Source organism: Pseudophryne corroboree, assembly GCF_028390025.1.
Source record: "Pseudophryne corroboree isolate aPseCor3 chromosome 3 unlocalized genomic scaffold, aPseCor3.hap2 SUPER_3_unloc_1, whole genome shotgun sequence".
In the NCBI taxonomy this organism is placed as follows: Eukaryota; Metazoa; Chordata; class Amphibia; order Anura; family Myobatrachidae; genus Pseudophryne; species Pseudophryne corroboree.
In genome coordinates this window covers 5,879,291-5,904,122 of record NW_026967493.1, presented here as the reverse complement: position 1 = coordinate 5,904,122, position 24,832 = coordinate 5,879,291, and the positions used below count along the sequence as shown (strand labels likewise).

Sequence of the window (24,832 nt, the reverse complement as noted above, 5' to 3'; positions counted from 1 at the left end):
TAAATGTGTGTATTACTCACTTGTGCGGATATCTGTAGATGTTTCCTGTTCCTTACACTCCTGGACACCACTTGAATACTTTTCTTCTTCTCCTTCTATATTCTCTACCTTAATATTATACATGGCTCCACCCTAAATAACCCAATAAAATAGCTATGTAATTTACTCCAATTTCATGAACAGAGATTAAATAGCAGAATATGATTAGACAAAGTCATAGAATAGTAATATAATTAATGCTGTTCCTTCTGCAAATAATAATAATTATATCAGCAAGGATTGTCGTCTCTGCATCCCAGACTGGACATCTTCAATGTCATAGTTTTCCTACTTCATTCCCTTCCCCCTCTTCTCCCTCCATTACATACTCCTCTATATAATAATAATAATGGGTGTGGTATGTAAGGTCGATGGTAACTAGGTCGACCGTGTCTATGCCGACCACTATTGGTCGACAGTAACTAGTTCGACAGGGTCTCTAGGTCGAAATTTTCTAGGTCGACAGGTCGAAATGTCGACATTAGTTATTTATGTTTTTTGTGTGTCATTTTCTCCGTACAGTGACCGGGAACCCCAATTAGTGCACCGTGCCCATCGCATGGCTCGCTCAGGCAAGGTGCCTCACGCCGCTACCGCTGCACTCAGCACACGTTACTATTCCCAATCGTAGTCCACGTGGATCATTAAGTATGAAAAAGTTCAAAAAAATAAAAAAAAAAGTGAAAAACTCATGTCGACCTTTTGACCTGTTCACCTAGAACATGTCGACCTAGAGACCCTGTCAACCAATAGTGGTCGACCTAGTTATTGTCGACCTAGAGACTGAATCCCAATAATAATAATAATAATAATAATAATAATAATATCACATATAAGTGTGGGGAGGCACTCAATATCCCGGCTGTCGGTATCCCGGCGCTCTGCATACCGGCGCCAGGATACCAACAACTATTCTCCCAGTTAGGGTGTCCACAATACTCGTGGAGTGAGAATAAATAGCGCGGCGTGCGTAGAACGCCACCGGGCCCGCAAAGGGCTCTTTGCACTCGCCCCGCTGCTTGCATTCCGGCGGTCGGGATCCTAGTGCCGGTATAGCATAGTACACCCATCAGTGTGTGCCGGCAGTAGTGATATCCCCCATCATATATCACTGTACAGTCCCCTCTCTCCTATATAATAATACCACATATCAGTGTGTGCCGGGAGCTCGGTTATCCCTCATCATATATCACTGTACAGTCCCCTCTCCTCTATATAATAATACCACATATCAGTGTGTGCCGGGAGCTGTGTTATCCCTCATCATATATCACTGTACAGTCCCCTCTCCCCAATATAATAATACCACATATCAGTGTGTTTTCCGGTAGCTGTGTTATCCCCCATCATATCTCTGTACAGCCCCCTCTCCCCTATATAATAACACCACATATCAGTGTGTGCCGGGAGCTGTGTTATCCCTCATCATATATCACTGTACAGTCCCCTCTCCCCAATATAATAATACCACATATCAGTGTGTTCCGGGAGCTGTGTTATCCCCCATCATATATCTCTGTACAGCCCCCTCTCCCCTATATAATAACACCACATATCAGTGTGTGCCGGGAGCTGTGTTATCCCTCATCATATATCACTGTACAGTCCCCTCTCCCCTATATAATAATACCACATATCAGTGTGTGCTGGGAGCTGTGTTATCCCCCATCATATATCACTGTACAATCCCCTCTCCCCAATATAATAATACCACATATCAGTGTGTGCTGGGAGCTGTGTTATCCCCATCATATATCACTGTATAGCCCCCTCTCTCCTATATAATAATACCACATATCAGTGTGTGCTGGGAGCTGTGTTATCCCCATCATATATCACTGTATAGCCCCCTCTCTCCTATATAATAATACCACATATCAGTGTGTTCCGGGAGCTGTTATCCCCCCTCATATATCACTGTACAGTCTCCTCTCCCCTGTATAATATTAATAATAATATGTATTACAGATATATGTATATCACCTTACACCATAATCGAGATGAAAACTGTGCTGTGAAGATGCAGCCTCTAGTCTCACCTGAGTCAATATGGCGACTCCTGCCTCTGTTGCCCTGCCCCCTACTGAGCATCACGTGTTACAGGCGCGATACTGAGCATCACGTGTTACAGGCGCAATAGTTAGTGTAAACTAAATTGCTGCCTTGGAGGCTATAACAAAATGGCCGCCATTGTCCTTTCTGAGTACAGTACATTAAAAAAAAAAAATAGCCGCTCTAATAACAACGTGTGTCCCCCCGGTCAGATCACACAACGTGTGGTCCCCCCCCCTCTCCCCCCGGTCAGATCACACAACGTGTGGTCCCCCCCCTCTCCCCCCGGTCAGATCACACAACGTGTCCCTCCCCCCGGTCAGATCACACAACGTGTCCCCCCCCTCTCCTCTCCCCCCGGTCAGATCACATGGAGATTCCGCTGTTCACAAGACAGCGGCTGTATTAGCCATAGTAACAATGTACCCGCCTCTGTCCATCAGAAGAGAGTCACCAGCGGTGCTACAAGAAAATGTCCGACTGTATTTCTAGCTCACTCATTCCTCTCCTCAGTGGTTACACAGTGCTATTAAGGATGTGTGATATAAGTAAGAAGACTATTGTACAGATGAGAGGGAGGCAGCCCCAGCTCACACAGCACAGAGGGGGCTCTCAGGGTCAGGTCTCCATACACTGCACTGGCAGTAACACTATCACACACATTATGTTATGCAGTCTGTATATGTTATATGTCTGTATTATATGTGTCTCAGCACCTGGAGAGAACCTCTGTCATATTCTTATACTAACATCATTATCCTCACATAGTTAATAAATCAATATACTTATACAATTTGTTTTTAATGCAATTCCATTTTTGTATATAGATAACTTTATAGGTGCTATTGATATTTAATTACATTTATTAATTTACTTGCCGTGTGTATTTCTACATAAATGTAAGATTAATCACCGCGCTAATTTGTGTGTAAGCAGCTCCGTTAATTTTGTGTATTTCTCTTTATTCAATGTTCCAAAGGTGTCACATTATCCATGTAGAATATCCCACATCTCCTGTATGTGTTCTACCACTCCAGGATGTCCGTCTGACACACACATTTACAGCACCCTCATGTTCTTCTCCCTCTCAGCACCCTCATATTCTTCTACCCCTTAGCGCCCTCATGTCATGTTCTCCTTCCTCTCAGCGCTTCATGTTCTCCCTCTCAGTACCCTCATGTTCTTCTCCCTCTCAGCTCTCTAATGTCATGTTCTCCTCCCTCTCAGAGCCCTCATGTTCTCCTCCCTCTTGTTGCCCTCATGTTCTTCTCCCTCTCTGCGCCCTCATGTTCTTCTCCATCTCATTGGCCTCACGTTCTTCTCTCTCTCAGCGCCCTCATGTTCTCCTCCCTCTCAGAGCCCTCATTTTCTCCTCCCTCTTGTTGCCCTCATGTTCTCCTTCCTCTCAGTACCCTCACATTCTTCTCCCTCTCAGCACCCTCATGTTCTTCTCCATCTCATTGGCCTCACGTTCTTCTCTCAGCGCCCTCATGTTCTCCACCCTCTCAGCACCCTCATGCGCTTCTCCCTCTTAGCACCCTCATGTTCTTCTCCCTCTCAGCACCCTCATATTATCCCTTTAAGTACCCTCAAGTTCTCCTACCTCTCAGCATGCTCACATTCTTCTTCCTCTCAGCGCCCTCATGTTCTTCACCCTCTCAGCACCCTCCATCTCAGCGCCCTCATGTTCTTCTCCCTCTCAATGCCCTCAAATTGTTCTCCCTCTCAGCACTCCCATGCTCTTCTCCATCTCTATGCCCTCATGTTCTCCCTCTCAGCACCCTTATGTTCTCCTCCCTTTCAGCATCCTCATGTTATTTTCCCTCTCAGCATCCCCATGTTCTTCTCCCTCTTAGCACCAAATGTCTCTCTGCCTCTCAGCAGCCTCATGTTCTTATTCTTAGCACCCCATTTTTTCTCCCTCTCAACACCCTCATGTTCTCCTCCCTTTCAGCATCCTCACATTCTTCTCCCTCTCAGGGACATCATGTTCTCCTCCCTCACAGCACCCTCCATCTCAGCGCCCTCATTTTCTCTTTCCTCTCAATGCCCTCAAATTCTTCTCCCTCTCAGCACCCTCAGGTTCTTCTCCATCCCATTGCCGTCATGTTCCCCTCCCTCTTAGCATCCTCACATTCTTCTCCCTCTCAGCACTTCATGTTCTCCCTCTCAGCACTTCATGTTCTTCTTGCTCTCAGCATCCTCATGTTCTTCTCCCTCTCACCACCCTCCATCTCAGCGCCCTCATCCTTTTCCCTCATCGCCTTCATGTTCTTGTCCCTCTCAGCACCCTTACGTTCTCCCTCTCAGTATCCTCATGTTCTCCTCCCTCTCATCGCCCTTATGTTCTTGTCCCTCTCAGAACCCTCATGTTCTCCCTCTCACTATCCTCTTGTTCTCCTCCCACTCAGCACCTCATGTTCTTCTTCAATCTAATCTTAACCCTACCCTAACTGCAGCCTAATTTTAACCCTTCCTAACTGCATCTTAACCTTAATCGCAGCCCAATACTAACCCCACCCTAACCAAAGCCCAATCCTAACCCAACCCTAACTGCAGCCTAACCCTAACCGCAGCCTAATATTAACACTACCCTAACTTAAGCTTATCCCTAACCCATACCTAATCATATCCCCACCCTAACTGCAGACTAACCCTATCTGCAGACTAACCAAAACCCATCCTAACTGTATCCTAACCCTAACTGGTGTCTGTGTGGGAGGGGGTGATCTGGGATGTTATGGATGGGGGTAGTTGGAGCTATAAGGGAAGAGAGATCAGGAAAGGGGAATTTCTGTGGAAGAAGGTGCGAATGGGCGGGGGCGTTTGGAGCTTGAGGGAATCAGGAGAGGGGAATGTTTGTGGGGGAGAGACAGGGTTTGGAGGGTGCCTGGATTTTGGTTGGCGAGATTTCGAGCTGTGAGGGGAGTTGGAGCTAGAATTTGTGTGGGTGAGGAGGGGGGTTGAAGCTTTGAGGGGAGACAGTAGTTGAGGGAAACGTGTGGAGGAGGGGGAAGGTACCACGGATGAGGGGTGAGTTTGGACCTGTAAGGTGAGAGATAATAGTAGTAGCGGGTGAATGGAGCGTTCCGCAAATTGGGAGGAGGGGGGGGGGGGGGTTGGAGCTGTGAGGGGAGAGAAAGTAGGAGAACAGAACCTGCATGGGGGGAGTGAAGGGAGGGTCAGGGGTGGGGGTGTGGATTTAGATTTGTGAGAGGAGAGGGGGGTCAGGGGTGCTGCGGAGTGGGTGCGGCCGAGTTTGGAGCAGTGAGGGACAAGAGGAGAGGGGAGCCTGTGCGGGAGAGGTGATGGGGGTGTCTTGGAAGGGGGGAGGGGTATGGAGCAGTGAGAGAAGGAGAGTAGCCTGTGTGGAAGATGGTGGTGGGGTCGGGTGTGCCGCAAACGGGGGAGGGGGCAGAGTTTGGAGCACTGAGGGATGAGAGGAATTGAGAGCCTGTGCAGGAGGTCTGGGGTGCCACAATTGGGGTGTTTGGAGCAGTGAAGGAACAGAGAGGAGCCTGTGTATGGGGGGGTGGGGGGTCAAGAGTTCCACGGATGGGGTGGGTGGGCTGTAGCTGTGAGGGCACAAAATGAGTCTATGCGAGGGAGGGAGGTCAGGGATGCCTTGCCAGGGGGTTGGCTGTAGCTGTGAGGGAACAGAGAGGAGCCTGAGCAGGGGAAGGGGTGCCGTGGAAGGGGGGTGGGTTGTAATTATGAGCAAACAGAAGAGCCTGTGCGGGGTAGGGTGTGAGCCTGTGCAGTGGGGCGGGGCCTCGGATACCGTGGATGGAGGGGTGGGTTGCAGCTGTGAGTAAACAGAGGATCCTGTGCGGGGGAGAGGGGGTTGGGGGGTGCCGCAGATGGGGTGAGCCTGTGTGTGTGTGGGGGGGATGCATGTGCAGGGGAGCTGTAGATGTGAGAACACAGAGGAGCCTGTGCTAAGGTGCAGCGAATGAGGGAGTGAGCCGGTGCCACAGATGGGGGTGGGATGTAGGTGTGAGAGGGTACTGCAGATGGGGAAACACGCCACTTACTGCTGGCAGTAGGAGCTGCCTCCGGACCACTGCTGCTCTGCTGCGGATCTGCTCTCCTGCCTGGAAACTGGTGGTGACGGGAAAAGCTCTGTCTCGCAGCCAATTGCGGCTTCTTTATCCAGTTAATTTGAAGTATCACGGATGTTTATTATGGAATCACAACCAAATTTGGACCCCTAAGGTAACTTTTCCTCCCGAATCCAAACCAAATGACTCTTTCTGCCTTACGTTCCGAGTTAAGTCAAAAACACACATTTCTGCAGTGGGGTACACTGGAATTCCACAGGGAATACATCGGAGTGTAGAGTTGGCTCTTGATCCGAGGCACCAATAGGCTAAAGCTTTGACTGTTTCCAGGATGCACTGCACCGCCTCCTCTATAATCCCGCCTTCGGACACTGGAGCTCAGTTTGTAAGTTGGTGCCTGCAGTGCAAGTCACTAACAGGTGGGGCTGCGCTAGGCAGCCCTGAAAAGAGCTTTTTAAGAAGACCTCAAGGGCCGCAGCACTGTTTATGTCATTCTGACATTCAGTGCTGCGGCTCCATCACCTCCCTAGCAGCGCTGCATACTCCCGCGGCCGGGTTCCCGGGTACTTGCAACAGAGGCGCACCGGTCTTCAGGCATTCCACTGCTGACGCTCTCCTGGATCGCATGGCGTGGACACTGTACTGCACAGGGACCCCACTATATCCATCAGGGCAGGGAGCACAGGTCGGATTTACTAAAAATCCGTTTTACATAGGCTCCACAGTATCCGGTGGTGAGGAACAGCATAGGGGATAAGGCGCTGACCTGTAGCCCCTCCCCCAACTCCGGGCGCCGTCTACTGCTGGTGTTCCCGCCCTGGAGCTACAGTTCACTCTCCCTCACACCCTGACAGAGATTTTTGAGCCATCTTAACATAGCTGAGCTGATCTCCGGGACTGCAAAGAAAGTCCGGGACTGTCTCCTCTGTAAAGTCGCCTGTATCATCAGCGCTGTGCATTTACACAGTGTTAGTTAAGAACAAGTGTACTTCTGCCTGAATATTTAGTACAAGTATTCTGTGATATACATCCAGTATCTACTGTGCATTGTTATATCTATATGTAGTTTTACTAGTCCAGTGCAGTTTTATTGATTATCTGTAATAACGTCTGCATTGTACCTGTGACTGAGTGTGCCTGTAGCTGATGTGTGGATTTCAGTCTCGTGTATCACACTTCTTGCTATCACTATATTCTGTACCCTGGGGGGTTCGGTGTGTCAGGGTCTGTGCGGCACTCAGACTAAAATATTGAAACATTGATGACAACTTTACCACAGCCGTAAGAGTCAGTTATTTCACATATTGTCATCGTCTGTGCCCTTTTGTGAGGGCACCGACGCAGTTACACTTTGGAGCATGGAGTGCCAGACTTGCGAATCCTGTATATATATATATATATATGTATATGTATATATATATATATATATGTAGATAGATAGATAGATAGATAGATAGATAGATAGATAGATCTATCGGTGAAAAGGTGGTACTTAGCACTACACCAAATGAGTGAAAATAAAGAGAGTCTTAGTCCAAAATTGAAAGTTGAAACTAAGGATACAGGAACATATACGTAGTATAAGGAACAAAGTGGATATACATACCATTCCGAGACATTTAAAATCTTTTCATGCCTCTGACACTAATGGTCTTACATTTAAAGCCATTGAATTAGTGCAGTTGGGCCCCAGGGGGGGAGATCGTGAAAATAAATTATCCAGACGGGAAATGTATTGCATTTTTGAATTGAATACTCTTACTCCGCACGGTCTGAATGACAATTATGAGATTGCACCTTTTCTTTGAGCTCAATATTTTCTTTTACCCAATATGTGAAATCCATGTTGCTGCTATTGTTTTGTTCTTGAGCATAATACTGTATATTTTTTTATGAGTTTTTGTCTGTAACATTTAGTAACTATTCCCTAAGGCTCAGATTGCTGCTACTATATGTCTTATTATATGTGAAACCTATGCTGCTGCTATTCTATTTAGTGTTGGCTTTCTAATATTGTATATTTTTTATGAGTTTTTGTCTGTAATATTTATGAACTATTTCCTGAGGTTCAGATTGCTGCTATTATAGGTTTTAATAATTGTATTTTAATATTGCATTAGAGTGTGAATTTTAATGCTACTTTCAAATTTCCACTTTGTATATATGTGGGATCTGAAGCAATACCATGGTTACTGATTACTGTCTAATCCCTCTAAAAATAAGGGACATATACTATGGTTTAGTTGTTTTTTGATCACCGAGGTACGATCCCCACCCAAGCTGGGCAAGGAGACGGTACTGTGACCGTTATCCCCCTTGTACCGGCGCGGGCAGAACGGACCAGTTATGTGATCGATACTAAATACCTTCCTCGTGCAGAGTGCGGGGAACTGGGGGCGTGTAACACATGTTGTGTATATGTTGCTAAGGTAACACTCCATATGCTACAGATCGGCTGTCACCGTGATACTCGCGAGAGCACACGGGAGGATCGAGCACCATAAGCTTAGGTGCTCTGGCAACGAGCAGGATATGGTCATTGGTTTGATCCCGGAGGACGCAGCGGATGTGATTATGTCACTGGCGCCACTGGGATCACCTAGCAATGAGCAGCAGTTTGTTGTTGCCATTAAGTTTCCTGAAGTGCGCAGTGGGCGTGTCGGCGTCACTGACGCGCTCGGAATCATTTAGTAACGGGCGGCAGGATCTTTATATCTATTAGTGCATTCTCGGGAGATGCTGTGGGCATAATGATGTCACGGCGATCCCGTGATTATGTTATAGCAGGAAGTATTGTGTGTTTATTATTATTGTACTCCCGGAAGTGATGTCAAAATGAACCCAGAAGTGATGTCAAAATGAACCTGGAAGTGATGTCAAAATTCACCCGGAAGTGATGTCAAAATGAACCCGGAAGTGATGTCAAAATGAACTGAAAGGCGGGAAAACACTCCCCCTAATTATCTCATTAGTGTAGCTATAAGTAGAGAGAGCAGGCAGTGGGGTAGTATACTCCTGATGAAGTCCAGGCTTGAGATGCCATAAGGACGAAACGCGTTGAGGAACAGAGACTGAACTGTATCTACTACACATCAGATGAGCTATTTTTACATTATTTTGATGTACGGGTATTTGCTTTGTTTTTTAACAATTAAACTGGTGTTAAAACTTTATTACACTATTTCGGCTACCTTCTTTCTTTTCATTGGTGATCATTGAGCATTAGAAGTACCATGAGGTTCTGGAGCTGAAGGGAGAAATCTATCCAGTTTGGGAATTCCCATTTTGAGAGCGTGCGATTTAATGAAGTGGTTAATTCCACTCATGATGGTACTTGCGTTTTTATAAGGGTGTTATTGAACTGGTGGAGGTTTTCATTTGAAGGATCCTAATATACTGCACTAGTAGGCGCTGTTTTCACCTTCTTACTATATATATATATATATATATATATATATACTGCTCAAAAAAATAAAGAAAACACTAAAATAACACATCCTAGATCTGAATGAATGAATGAAATATTCTTATTAAATACTTTGTTCTTTACATAGTTGAATGTGCTGACAACAAAATCACACAAAAATTATCAATGTAAATCAAATTTATTAACCCATGGAGGTCTGGATATGGAGTCACACTCAAAATTAAAGTGGAAAAACACACTACAGGCTGATCCAACTTTGATGTAATGTCCTTAAAACAAGTCAAAATGAGGCTCAGTAGTGTGTGTGGCCTCCACATGCCTGTATGACCTCCCTACAACGCCTGGGCATGCTCCTGATGAGGTAGCGGATGGCCTCCTGAGGGATCTCCTCCCAGACCTGGATTAAAGCATCCGCCAACTCCTGGACAGTCTGTGGATGGAGGAGCGAGGCATGATGTCCCAGATGTGCTCAATTGGATTCAGGTCTGGGGAACGGGCGGGCCAGTCCATAGCATCAATGCCTTCGTCTTGCAGGAACTGCTGACACACTCCACCCACATGAGGTCTAGCATTGTCTTGCATTAGGAGGAACACAGGGCCAACCACACCAGCATATGGTCACACAAGGGGTCTGAGGAGCTCATCTCGGTACCTAATGGCACCTTGCGAGCACATTGAGGGCTGTGCGGCCCCCCAAAGAAATGCAACCCCACACCATTAATGACCCACTGCCAAACCGGTCATGCTGGAGGATGTTGCAGGCAGCAGAATGTTCTCCTTGGCGTCTCCAGACTCTGTCACGTCTGTCACATGTGCTCAGTGAGAACCTGCTTTCATCTATGAAGAGCACAGGGCGCCAGTGGTGAATTTGCCAATCTTGGTGTTCTCTGGCAAATGCCAAACGTCCTGCACGGTGTTGGGCTGTAAGCACAACCCCCACCTGTGGACGTCGGGCCCTCATACCACCCTCATGGAGTCTGTTTCTGATCATTTGAGTAGACACATGAACATTTGCAGCTTGCTGGAGGTCATTTTGCAGGGCTCTGGCAGTGCTCCTCCTGTTCCTCCTTGCACAAAGGCGGAGGTAGCGGTACTGCTGCTGGGTTGTTGCCCTCCTACAGCCTCCTCCACGTCTCCTGATGTACTGGCCTGTCTCCTGGTAGCGCCTCCATGCTCTGGACACTACGCTGACAGACACAGCAAACCTTCTTGCCACAGCTCGCATTGATGTGCCATCCTGGATGAGCTGCACTACCTGAGCCACTTGTGTGGGTTGTAGACTCCGTCTCATGCTACCACTAGAGTGAAAGCACCGCCAGCTTTCAAAAGTGACCAAAACATCAGCCAGAAAGCATATGAGCTGAGAAGTAGTCTGTGGTCACCACCTGCAGAACAACTCCTTTATTGGGGGTGTCTTGCTAATTGCCTATAATTTCCACCTGTTGTCTATTCCATTTGCACAACAACATGTGAAATTGTCAATCAGTGTTGCTTCCTAAGTGGACAGTTTTATTTCACAGAAGTGTGATTGACTTGGAGTTACATTGTGTTGTTTAAGAGTTCCCTTTATTTTTTTGAGCAGTATATATATATATATATATATATATATATATAGAGAGAGAGAGAGAGAGAGAGAGCTACACAGTCTATACTGTTTTGTATTTTTTACTGTGTAATTCAGTCACCTCATACCGCTTTTATCCTCTGTGCCCTGTATTTACTGTCACATACATCAGGGGGTTATTTGCAGGTATTGTGTTTGTCTGGCTATATTGTACTGTTACACTCTAAGGCTACATTCCCTATAATGTCTGCAACACAGGGCGGGAAATCCGCGGACACTTCTGCATCATGCAGTGCTGGCACCAAGGATTTACCTGAGGGGGAAGTTTTAGCTGATGGTTCAGGCACTGGGTGCCATACATCTCCCAGTCAGCCCGCAGCACCTGTGGCCAATCAGGACCCACCTTGGGCAGTGTTGTCAAGTATGCTGAATACGCTTGTGACACGTCTTGTGGGACCTCCTGTGCCATTGCAGCCACATATTGTCCCTGTAGTTAATCCGCCCTGGGCGGACACTCTGTCTACCCAGTTATAACACTTAAATCAATCTTTGGTTAGACAAAAGTCTACCCCATGCCACTGTGGGGTCAAGGGGTCATCTAACCGGGTGTCAAAGTCAGAAAAATATCTCTATGCACACTGCCATATTTGCACCTCACACTGGTCCGCGCTGCGCATGCGTGCGCTCTCCCGTGAAGGCGCATACCCGCAGTTGCGTGCACCCGCTGGTGCACGGTATGCGTATTTACGGTAAAGTTTGTGTAGTCGTAGCGTGCGACTCAATCGTTACATATTTTCAGTAATAATGTATTTTGTAGATCATGGTCCCTTTGATAGATTCTGAAAGTTTGGTTAATATAGCATGTTCCTGAACAGAGAGATTCCTCTTTGTATTGTGCGAAGGGTCTAACAGGGGTCATACAGTGGTGTTTGGTACCCATCGGAAGAGTATTTAAATAGCAATATTCCGGTGTTGGTTTGGAGCGGATTAATCGCTCGTGCGAATAGTTATGGACATAAGAAGTTATGTCCATTTACTATTATTTGTTCTTACTTAGTAACAGTTGGAAACAGGTATCAGTGGGTCTCAAATGGCTCTTTGACCTTAGAGATCCCCCAAACAATAGTTTGCATGTTGGGAGGGCCTCACATCTTCACATGCATAAGGTAAGCACAGGAATAGTAATTGAAGATTAATTGTACTCCAAATCAGTATCTTTCCCGCAGACGGAGTACAATAGCCTTTAATTACACTGAGCTTTGAGACTCAATGAGGAGGGCCAACACCTGTGTTTACGAATGGGTTAGGGTTTGTATCCAGGAGAATGATGGCTGAGATGTCATTGTCTCAACTGAAAGTGGACATCATGAATATTGAACAAAACCCAGAGACAGGGTTTTGTTTTGTATTCGCCAAACAATAGCTCTCCAGAAGACAGGAATGTGTTAGTCATCACCCTTTGTTTTGCATAACCAAGGCCACTGATACAAGACAGCCCACCTGTATGAATCAACCTATGACCTTTTGTTATAATGCAGAGCCGAATTCCTGTGTCCAATGAACAATGAGATTGTAGGGACCATTGAATTGTATTGTGTGTGGGGCATAAATAGCAGGCCGACCATATCCAACTTCACTCTCTCATCAACGGTTCTCATTGCTGATAACCGGGAGCTGGATATCGAGGCGCTTGCGATCGTTTCCCCTTGTGCGTAAGTTTTCTCCGTAATCATATTGTCTTACTGTGAGCCATTTCTCTCTCTCCCTCTCTTCTCTTTTCCTCGTATATTTCCCTTGATTAGACTTCATTGTATTGTATTGTATTTCCTGTGTAGTTATCTGGTTAGGTAGTCTCTGTTATATTGTAGTGTATCATTTGTACTGTGATTCTTTTTGCAAGTATAATAGTCATAATACACATAATAGGCTTTGGACCCTAAACCCAGGTATCTGTGTATTCCTTATAGTGTTAAGTGTTCACAGAGCGTCGGTGACGCTAAAGCAGCTTTGTAGTTAATTAGGTTACACCAGGTTGCACTTACACTCTGTCTCTACACTAAAGTATACTGTGTATCTCATTGTTAAAGGTATAGATATAAAGGTTTAACGTTGTGAGCGTCTGCGCCGCTGGTGATCTCCTCGTGGTCCCGAGCGTCCGCTACGCCATAGCGAATCATTTCGTTCGTCGGCAGCCAATAGCGTGCATGCCTGTGATCTCTGGGCCGTGAGCGAACGCGACGCTTGAGCGTCTCGCCTACGGCTGAGCGATCGTTACGCAACTTGCGTACCCTTACGGTACTTCTTACGTAGATAGCGTACAGTGTTCTTAGACCTCATAAAGGGTTATATATATATACGATAAATATTTAGCTTTATCAATTGGGGGCCGTCCAGTCCTTCACATATCTGCACTAGGTAGATCAGCAGACATTATCCCTCAGCAAAGGGCGGGAGGTTGTATCCCTCGTAGTGCTGACAGGATAAGCGTCTGCTTCGCTTAGGTAAAGAGTGCTGAAGGAATCCGGGAACCGGAGGTAAGAACAAAACGCTAGTGTCTTTTAAAACTGTTTATTTTTCTGTCTTGCGGACACGCACATATATATATCTGCATTTCTTTTTCATCTGTGTATTTTCGTATATCACTCTCCTGTCTGCTAGTTTTATAGTTGATAAAAGTGCTGAGAGAAATTTGCCGCTATTTCAATAGTTTGAGTAAAGGTAATATAGTTAAAGTGTAGACAAACACACAGTTTTTGCCTGAGAGATAAGGCGAAGTCAGTGTGGTGTGTGGTAGATGATCAAGGATCATCTACATTGATAAAAGTATAAATTGTGTTACGGTGGATCTTTGCTTTGCGTACACGTGTCTCTAACAAAGACTTGCGTACACAATCCAAAGACCGACGCACGCTGCGTATATTACGCAACGGAGCGTCTGTGTACGCCCACGTAACTCAAACCACAAGTTGACTTTAACAGGCGATAAATAGCGCAACGCGGTAAATAGCGCAAGGCGATAAATAGCACAAATTGATTTCAGTTTTCCAAAACTTAGTTTAAATACCTTACTTTACTGTAATACCTCTGGGGAGAGCTATCAGACTACGGGAAATGATTTTTCTGATCAGAAAACTATAAGAATGATAGTGGGTTGAAAACGGTATGAGTGTATTGAATCCCGCTTTGTGGACTTTGTGATCTGTGTGATAATCCCGCTTTGTGAACTTTGTGATCTGTGTGGAACATGATGAGCACGGTCTGAAGTGAAAACGTGCAACAGAGTGTGATAAAGTTTTCGTTGTATTACGCTCTGGCTGTTTTGGAGCACAGTAGGGAGACTCCAATGATCCTACCATTTATGGGCAACAAGTGTCTATAAGTGGTACGATTGGACCGCACGGTTGTATGTGTGACCAATAACGCAACGTGATATGAGGTCGTATATCCAGGCGTAAATCTTGCCCTCATACGTGTTGTAGGGAGCACATGCAAGCGTGATTTGTGTAAAGAAAAAGGAAGGGAATTTTCTCAGGAAAATCTCTAGAGATAGGGCCTGCAACGGCTACACGTGTCTGCTAGGAGGCGGAACGGAGATACCCGGAGCAGAAGAAGTTCAGTGGAAGAGCTTTAAGGATTTCCAACGAAGTTCTGTGTTTGGTGCATTTTAGGAAGTTTTTCTGTGTTAAAAAGGTCCACAATGGCAGCCAAGTGCACAACACAGAGACGGTCGGAGGTCAGGATTCAGACTCCAGAGGCTTGCAGACCCCGAGGGTCTGCTCGGTTAGTAATGTGGGGGAAATATGGTCCCCACTCTGAGACCTTTTGTGATGAATGGACACGAATGACTGCGGGGGATAAGGTACCATTTCCCGGGATAGGTAGTTTTAACTCAGAGGTGTTGCATAATTTAAGGAGAAGGATATGTCTCATTAAATCAGCAAAGAGACGAATCAAGCATTATGATTGTTTACAGATATGGCAACAGGAGAGTGAAATGCAGAGAAATGTAACTTACTCACCTAACTTTCATCTTGAGAGGAGAGACATGACAATGGAGGGGATTGTGGTTGCGGAGAAAAGCACAAGGGTGAACAATAAAAACGCTCTTAGCAACTGTAGTATAGATGATAAGAATAAGTGTAATAAATGTAACAAAGATAATTGTAATACTGTTGAATGTACAACTATTAACCCATGCAAGTCGCACCCCATGTTAAACTTTCCTCAGGAACACCAACAAGAAAGTGAGCCCAGAACGATGTCGGCACCATTTCCAGAAGCCATCACACAAGACATCCAGGTGGACGCGACCCAATCGGTAAAGACTGTAAACAAACCCCCTAATGGAGGGTCAGGTGAGGTCGTGTCCACAGGTACGTATGGTATTATACATCACGCACAAACAAATGTACCTTATATCGTAAAATCAATTCAGAATGACGTTACTGGACTTAATCCTGTTAGGGTAATCGCAGTACCAAATGGGAAAACTGACATTTCAGGATTCACTCCTGTCAGGAACATCGCCATGTACTGCCCTTTTTCCCGAACAGAATTAAGAACAATTCTGTCTGAATTTCCTGATCCCAGGAAAGACTTAGTTGCTTGTCAAAGATACATTAGAGTGCTAGGAAACACTGCAGAGCCAAATAACAAAGATTGGAGGACAGTTTTGAGGGCATGTTTACCCCCCGATGTTGATTCATTGAAATTTATCGCTGATTGTAAGCTAGATGAGGAAGTGCCACTAACAAACGAGTATAACCAAGATAATGTAAAAAGAATCAATCTACAGTTGAAAGAATATTTTCCTACAGTAGTAAAGTGGAATAAAATCTTTACAATAAAACAAAAAGAAGTTGAATCCGCAGAAGAGTATTTTCACCGGGCTCTGCAGGATATGGCTAGGTACACTGGTATAGATGACATTGAAACTAATGTACACCACAGAGAGGTAGCTGTGTCCGTATTAATGAACAACTTAAAAGACACACTAAAAATTAGGGTACAAACCTCAATACCTCATTGGAGAGGTATCTCGGTTGCGGCATTAAGAGAGTCCGCTATCGAGCATGACCGAAATATCCAAAGAACCAGGGAAGCGCAGGGAGAGCGGTTGATGACACTGAACATCCAAGCACTAGAGGATGCTTCAAGTCGACCAGAACCCCAGGCCCCTAGCACATGGAGAAAGCCAAGGATTTGTTACCATTGTAGAAAAGAAGGGCATTATGCCAGCAACTGTAATAACCCACATAAAGTCAGACCCCCTAGACCAAGAAATGAGCAAAATTATAACACACACAATTATAATCAGGGATCACATAGGCAGGGAAGGTGATCATTAAGACTGACGGTAAGCCTGAGGTAACGGTTAATAAAGTGGGAGGTCATTCACTGAAGACACAGGAATGACCAGGTGAAACGTTGTAAATGTATTTGTGAAGAAAAATGTTTTTCTCTCTCTCTCTATCCCCATCTCTGACGATTATTGGTAAGAATTCACACATTGCATATCCACTTGGTCCTTGCAGAAGTCTACCAAACCCCAGCATGACCTATCCGCCACAATGTATTTCTGGCCAGATACAAACAGTGGAGTAATGCAGGTGCTGGTGGGGAGGGACTGTTCAAGGAGACCATTAGACACGTAGATATGACAGCCTGATAATAATAACAATGTTTTCTTAAGGTTGAAAAAATGTTTGATAAAAATGCCTTGTTTCTCGGTTCCTATTGTTGTTTATTGTTGAGTTATGTAATATGTATATATGCACATGAATTGTTCTCTATCTCTTTTGTTTTTTTTTGTTTTCTCTCTCTTCTCATTCTTGTTTTCATGGTTTAAAGATGGTATGTCACCCCTCAGTTGGACCAATGGTAATGCCAGATTTTTGCTCCTTACAGAAAGATCGCTGATTAGGAAGGAATATTGCATCACCAGAATGTTCGTTTGGAAGACTGAGAGACAGCACCTTTGAGAGGACAGCAGAACAAGAAGAACAACAAGACGAGAGAACTTATTATCGTAACAAGTTCTCTCCCCCACAAACTGTTTTCTTATACCCCCATTACAAATTTCTTCTTTTCTCCTCCTGTAAGATGGACTTGCCCCAAGAGACTGTGATACGGATTTTCCTGTCGACCATGATGTTGACCAGAGCAGTCTGTTTCGGTGAAAGTACCAGTGAGGTCGAGAAAGGATCCAGAAAGGTTCTAATGACTGAGACGGAGGTGTAAATTTCCAATAGCAACCCAATCACCAAGCAAAGGCGAGTACCGGGCACGATCTAACAACCTTGTTATTTGCAAACGTTTTGAAGGATTGTTAGTTTAAGAAGAAAACTGTATCTGTAGGCTCTGTAACAATGTCATCAAGGATGGGTGTATAAAGAAATGCCAATCCAGTTTTAATATCCATATGGACCGGCATCCATTGAGTGACTATCACTCCTTAGTGGGTAATGTGTTAAATAAAACAGATTGTTGGGTATGCTCTCAAGTACCTCAAGGTCATAGCAAAATCAGGGCTAGTACCATTTCCTTTAACGATAGGGGAGGTACTTGAGCTAAAGGGTGGGAGACCGGTGGACCGGAGGTTTAATATCTCCAGCCCTCCTAGTTTGAAGCTCCACCAATACCACGTGGATAGGTCCCTATTATGTTTTAACATCTCCAATCCCAGAAAGCCGGGAAATTGGGAAGTGTCATGGAGTAACCACACCATGACCTTTTCGCATAGAGCAGATAGAATGCCTACAGATACAGAGCTTGTACGCCACATAGCCAGTAGAGGAAAATCTTTTCGGTATAAGTACACCTTAGGAATTAGGATTACTAGAGTTGGAGAAGTATCACCAGGATACTGTGCACATATCGTACAACCTGATACGTGTATTAAGCAGATGGAAGAATTAGGGTCAGGAGATTTCACCTGGAAGGTGTGTAATATGGTTATGTCCTTCTCCGTCCCATATGTTCTCCCCGATGATGCATATTTCATATGCGGGAGAAAGGCGTACAAGTGGCTTGCCCCAAACTCTGAAGGATTGTGTTATATTGGAAAAGTATTGCCTGAAGTAATGACTGTATCACATGACAAAATGAAAGACATACACCGTGGTGCCCAAGCTCCTTATACTCACACTCATTACGAGCACGTTGTTAAAAGGCACCTGATAGAGAAGACAGAGCATCCGGCCTCTGATCTGATAAGTGAATCCACCGGGATTCAATTCCTAATCGCGTTAGATTTCACCCGCACCGCTAGAGGAGTGCTAAATTATAAATACATATCGGCGCTCGCAAATTTGTTAGATAATATCACTGAAATGTATGATGACACGTTTAGATATACTGGAAGGGAACTTCAAGCTTATAAAACAGAACTGGTGCAGCATAGAATGGTTCTTAATTGCCTCACAGCAGTGACAGGCGGATATTGTGTTACATTGGCAACATAGTACGGCGTGAAGTGTTGCACGTATATCACGAATAGCACCGAGGATCCGGTCGAGGTCATAGACCAAAAGATGGACGATACTCTCCAATTGAAGTGGGAATTTCGCCGAAAACACAATCTCACTCTTGCTGCTGTAGGTAATGAGCTGACTGGTTGGGTGTCATGGTTGAACCCGCGAAATTGGTTCTCCGGTTTGGGAGACTGGGCTCAAGGAGTATGTTGGGAAGTTTCTCCTATGTATCTTAGGTGTTGTCATATCAATTGGCTTGATATTTAGATGCGGTCAGGCTTTAATGAAGTGCAAACATCGTACCAGGGTAATGAGTTTGAGGAGTGAGGAAACTGTAATTAACCTGGATTTGATTTACGACCCAACGATAGAAACAATGATGTGATGAAAATGCGATTATACGGTCCGTTTCTTTCACCTGTTTTTCTGCTTTTCTCCAAGATAAAAAGACCCCCTTGGACGAGGAAGTTGACGAGACGCTATACAGACAACGGATGGACCAAAGAAGGAGTTTTGACCACTTGAGATACGGACATTTGATGAACTTTGCCATGGATCCCCAGTTTCCCTAGAATTCTTAAACTTACGCTAGCCCAACATTTTTTGTAAATCTGATGGCATTGACAAAGCTTATTGCTCACGCCTAATGAGCAAAACAGCGCAAAGAAGACGACTTTCAACTGATACCGAACAAAACTTTAACCGACAGATGTACATTAACCTGACATAGAATACCACTGCATTTTCCATAAGTGTTCTTTATCTTCATCTCTACAACCCTCAGGTAATGACACACATAGTCGATAGGGAATACAAGCACAGATATCAGCAACCACATACCTCCCCTATTCATGTATCATCAACTAAAATGTGCTTCCCCATTTTGTTACAACTGAAAGCCGAAATGAGCTCGGTAGAGTTTGACAGCCCATCCACAGACCCTTAATACGGGATAAGAAGGAATTCAAATGTATACTTCGCAATACCTCGAAGCTTGATTTACAACACGTACGGCACGATGATACATGACCCCCCAAACATGGACTCATACACACATGCTTCTGCTATCTCACTAGGTCATACCCTCTTCACACCTTCTCCTCTCTTCTCCCTTACCCAACCATAGAAATGAATTAACCCCTGACATATATTTTTCTCCTTTTGAAATGTTTTAGAAGGTGGCAGTTATTATTGACTGCCAAAGGGTAGACTGTCAAAGTCAGAAAAATATCTCTATGCACACTGCCATATTTGCACCTCACACTGGTCCGCGCTGCGCATGCGTGCGCTCTCCCGTGAAGGCGCATACCCGCAGTTGCGTGCACCCGCTGGTGCACGGTATGCGTATTTACGGTAAAGTTTGTGTAGTCGTAGCGTGCGACTCAATCGTTACATATTTTCAGTAATAATGTATTTTGTAGATCATGGTCCCTTTGATAGATTCTGAAAGTTTGGTTAATATAGCATGTTCCTGAACAGAGAGATTCCTCTTTGTATTGTGCGAAGGGTCTAACAGGGGTCATACAGTGGTGTTTGGTACCCATCGGAAGAGTATTTAAATAGCAATATTCCGGTGTTGGTTTGGAGCGGATTAATCGCTCGTGCGAATAGTTATGGACATAAGAAGTTATGTCCATTTACTATTATTTGTTCTTACTTAGTAACAGTTGGAAACAGGTATCAGTGGGTCTCAAATGGCTCTTTGACCTTAGAGATCCCCCAAACAATAGTTTGCATGTTGGGAGGGCCTCACATCTTCACATGCATAAGGTAAGCACAGGAATAGTAATTGAAGATTAATTGTACTCCAAATCAGTATCTTTCCCGCAGACGGAGTACAATAGCCTTTAATTACACTGAGCTTTGAGACTCAATGAGGAGGGCCAACACCTGTGTTTACGAATGGGTTAGGGTTTGTATCCAGGAGAATGATGGCTGAGATGTCATTGTCTCAACTGAAAGTGGACATCATGAATATTGAACAAAACCCAGAGACAGGGTTTTGTTTTGTATTCGCCAAACAATAGCTCTCCAGAAGACAGGAATGTGTTAGTCATCACCCTTTGTTTTGCATAACCAAGGCCACTGATACAAGACAGCCCACCTGTATGAATCAACCTATGACCTTTTGTTATAATGCAGAGCCGAATTCCTGTGTCCAATGAACAATGAGATTGTAGGGACCATTGAATTGTATTGTGTGTGGGGCATAAATAGCAGGCCGACCATATCCAACTTCACTCTCTCATCAACGGTTCTCATTGCTGATAACCGGGAGCTGGATATCGAGGCGCTTGCGATCGTTTCCCCTTGTGCGTAAGTTTTCTCCGTAATCATATTGTCTTACTGTGAGCCATTTCTCTCTCTCCCTCTCTTCTCTTTTCCTCGTATTTTTCCCTTGATTAGACTTCATTGTATTGTATTGTATTTCCTGTGTAGTTATCTGGTTAGGTAGTCTCTGTTATATTGTAGTGTATCATTTGTACTGTGATTCTTTTTGCAAGTATAATAGTCATAATACACATAATAGGCTTTGGACCCTAAACCCAGGTATCTGTGTATTCCTTATAGTGTTAAGTGTTCACAGAGCGTCGGTGACGCTAAAGCAGCTTTGTAGTTAATTAGGTTACACCAGGTTGCACTTACACTCTGTCTCTACACTAAAGTATACTGTGTATCTCATTGTTAAAGGTATAGATATAAAGGTTTAACGTTGTGAGCGTCTGCGCCGCTGGTGATCTCCTCGTGGTCCCGAGCGTCCGCTACGCCATAGCGAATCATTTCGTTCGTCGGCAGCCAATAGCGTGCATGCCTGTGATCTCTGGGCCGTGAGCGAACGCGACGCTTGAGCGTCTCGCCTACGGCTGAGCGATCGTTACGCAACTTGCGTACCCTTACGGTACTTCTTACGTAGATAGCGTACAGTGTTCTTAGACCTCATAAAGGGTTATATATATATACGATAAATATTTAGCTTTATCACGGGCCATGTCTTCCTCACAATCCACTAATATTTCGGATAATTCTTCCGATGAGAATGGGAAATATACTGATCCGTCAGATACTGATACAGTCACTTCTGATGAGGAATCTACTACCAAGGTTGATGTTCCTGACCTCTGAGCTATTAAGCTGATTTTCCAAAATGATGATGAGATCGATCCCACTCCTGCGTCTAAGAACCCTGATAAATTCAAACGTCAGAAGTATACTAAAGTAGTCTTACCACATTCTGACCATTTAATTGACATACGTCAGGAATCCTGGTCATCTCCAGGAAATAAATTTCCCTGTCTAAAACGATGCTAGCTCGTTATCCTATCCCTGCGGAGTTGAGTAACAAGTGGGAGACTCCACCGCTGGTGGGCTCTCATGTCGCCCGTCTTGTGGTGTCATCTATTCTGTCGGTCACCACTGTCACCTCACTGAAGGAACCGACGGATAAGCGTGTGGAGGTATGCCTGAAGTCTATTTACTCTCTTACCGGTGCTGTACATAGACCCACTATAGCAGCCTCCTGGGCCGCAAAAGGAATCGAAGCATGGGTTCAGGCAATTGAGGATGAGCTGCCTCAGGATATTTCTGACACTGCCAGATAGTATCTGTCTCATATTACCACAGCCTCCCACTTTATTGAAGAGGCGGCCTCTGAGGCAGGTGTAATAGCAGCCAAGGCGTCCATTACATCTATACTGGCTCACCGAATTCTGTGGTTGAGGTCCTGGAAGGTGGACCTAGACTCCACAAAGACCTTGGAGGTGCTACCTTTCAAGGGAGACATCCTATTTGGGGAGGATCTGAATAAGATTATGACTGACTTGGCGTCTGCTAAAACTGCGTTCCTCCCAAGTACTAATCCTTCTACACCGAAGGCAAAGAGTATTACTTTTCGTTCCTTTCGACCTCCAGGAAAAACTAAGGGTCAGGCATACCCGAAACAGGCTCGTACTTCCAAAACCACTAAGCCCAAAACAAAACAGTCTTGGGCCGCCCGTGAGCCTGCTTCCAAACAAGATAAGCCTGCTGCATGACGGGGCAGGCCTCCCACTGGTGGATCCCAGGGTGGGAGGCCGACTTCTGCAGTTCGCCCAGGCCTGTTATAGACCACTTCAGATGCCTGGGTGTGGGAAGTTGTCTCTCACGGGTATGCAATCTCTTTCAAGAGATGTCCCCCTCGCCAGTTCTGCTCGACGGTTATCCTTTCGGGTCCATTGAAAGCGCAAGCCTGGTTGTGCGTTCCCTTCTGGATACAGCAGTGGTAGTGCCGCTACCTCTGTCTCAGAGAGGCTGAGGATACTATTCGATCCTGTTTCTAGTCCCGAAACCAAATGGGTCTTTCCGGCCGATACTCAATCTCAAATTGAACATATTTGTGAGAGTGTCCAAATTCCGTATGGAAACTCTGCGCTCTATTGTACTGGCCGTGGAACCCGAGGATTATATGGTATCCCTGGACATACAGGATGCTTACCTGCATATTCCTATTACCATGTCGCATCAGCAGTATCTGCGGTTTGCTATTGGCAACCTACATTATCAATTTCAGGCTTTGCCATTTGGATTGACCACGGCCCCTCGGATCTTCACCAAGGTAATGGCCGTGACGACGGCCCATCTCCGTCGTCAGGGAATCAGGATCCTGCCGTATCTGGATGACTTGCTGATCCTGGCATACTCCCAAGATATTCTCATCAGTCACCTGGAACTGACGGTCCAAGTCCTACAAGCCCACGGGTGGCTCATCAACTGGAAAAAGTCCTCGCTGGTCCCTGCCCGGAGCATGGTGCACCTGGGGACACTGCTGGAAAACGCAGCCAGAGGCTGTTACTGTCTCCAGAGAAGGTCCTCCTCAAATACCATCCAACAATGAGATAAATGAACTGAAAAAAGATAATATACACAATAGTGCAGACTTCCAATTCAATAAAATAGGGTTTTATTTTAGTATCGCACTCACAGTGGGTCAATCAAACAAGGGTATGTAATGGATCACTGCTTTGAATGGATATGTCAATTCAGATGGATTCTTTTGACATCTTTCTGAGCTTTACTGCAAAAAATGAAGCAAAGCAATAGTGCAGAATCCCACTTAAAGGGAAAAGATTTAATAAAAATACACTCACAAACAAAGAAGTATTAAAAAGCAAATAAAATCTCTGGTGATAGAGGCAAACGTACACTCATCAGGTGATCAGCTTCCAAGAGTCCCACAGAGTTCCGGGTACTCCAAGGGTTTCCTCAAGGTAAGTCCCAGTACCGTTCCTCTATTTCCCAGGTTACAGTAGCCACACCGCTTAATGCATTTCGAACCCTTCTGGGTTCTTCCTCAGAAGCGTTTGTGGCTAGAATCCTGATCAATGTATTTATACCTATCCTTATTCCTAATTCCCCCAATAATGTCCGTCAGATGTGTTCAAAATCACCTCCTGTCTCCGCCTTCAAAACTCGCGGGCAGGAAGTGACGTTGTGCGTTCCAGGGAGACGTGTATTTCCTGTTCCTACCGCTGGAAGCGGCGGACAGGAAGTGACGTCTTGCGTGTCATTCAAATAGTCGCGTGCATTCCACACACGGAGTTATCGTCCTCACAGCCGGAAGTATGCGTTCCACATCTACTTGTGCGCTTCAAATCTGTACATGACGTGTGTTTAAAGGGTCCCGGACTTTCCATCAAAAGATTATCCATTTCTCCATACAATGCAACATTGGATATTTTTCAACATTAGTCCTGTGTAAATGTTCATCATAAATAGAAAGTGCAAAAAACAGGGAAAGGGAAGGGGGAAAGGTTTTAATAACAAATAAATCTTTGTTTCTGCTGCGGGGTACACTGGGCTCCACAAGGATAGACATTGGGTGTAGAGTAGGATCTTGATCCGTGGCACCAACAGGCTCAAAGTTTTGACTGTTCCCAGAATGCACAGCGCCGCCTCCTCTATAACCCCGCCTCCCTGCACAGGAGCTCAGTTCTGTAGTTGGTTCTGCAGTAAGCAGGCACATAACAGAGGGGCTGCTCCAGGCAGCCCTAAGAAGAGTTTTTGTGAAGAAAAAAGTGAAGACTTCAAGGGCAGCAGCGGTGGCAAATGTCAGAAGACATTCACTGCTGCAGCTCCAGCTCTCCCCAGCAGCGCTGTACACTCCCGAGCCCTAGTTGGCGGGTAACTACAGCAGGAGGCTTCGGTTTTCTTCACGTCAGGCACACACGACGGGGGCTCTCCG

The 24,832-nt window shown here is 45.3% G+C and overlaps 1 protein-coding gene across 2 annotated transcripts in view; it reads right to left on the bottom strand.

Annotated features, from left to right (window-relative positions):
• The window catches only part of LOC134983156 (gastrula zinc finger protein XlCGF26.1-like), a 319,758-nt gene that overhangs the window by 36,312 nt on the left and 258,614 nt on the right, over positions 1-24,832 (bottom strand). Inside the window, exons 1-2 of one of the 2 annotated variants that reach the window (XM_063948907.1) lie at positions 2,023-2,245; positions 21-132 (exon numbers count right to left, since the gene is read on the bottom strand). In XM_063948907.1, the coding sequence (XP_063804977.1) occupies positions 21-132; positions 2,023-2,130 (220 nt within the window). In that variant the 5' untranslated portion in view covers positions 2,131-2,245. Of the gene's footprint in view, positions 1-20; positions 133-2,022; positions 2,246-24,832 lie in introns of those variants that run through there. The other variant, XM_063948906.1, reaches the window with a different exon arrangement.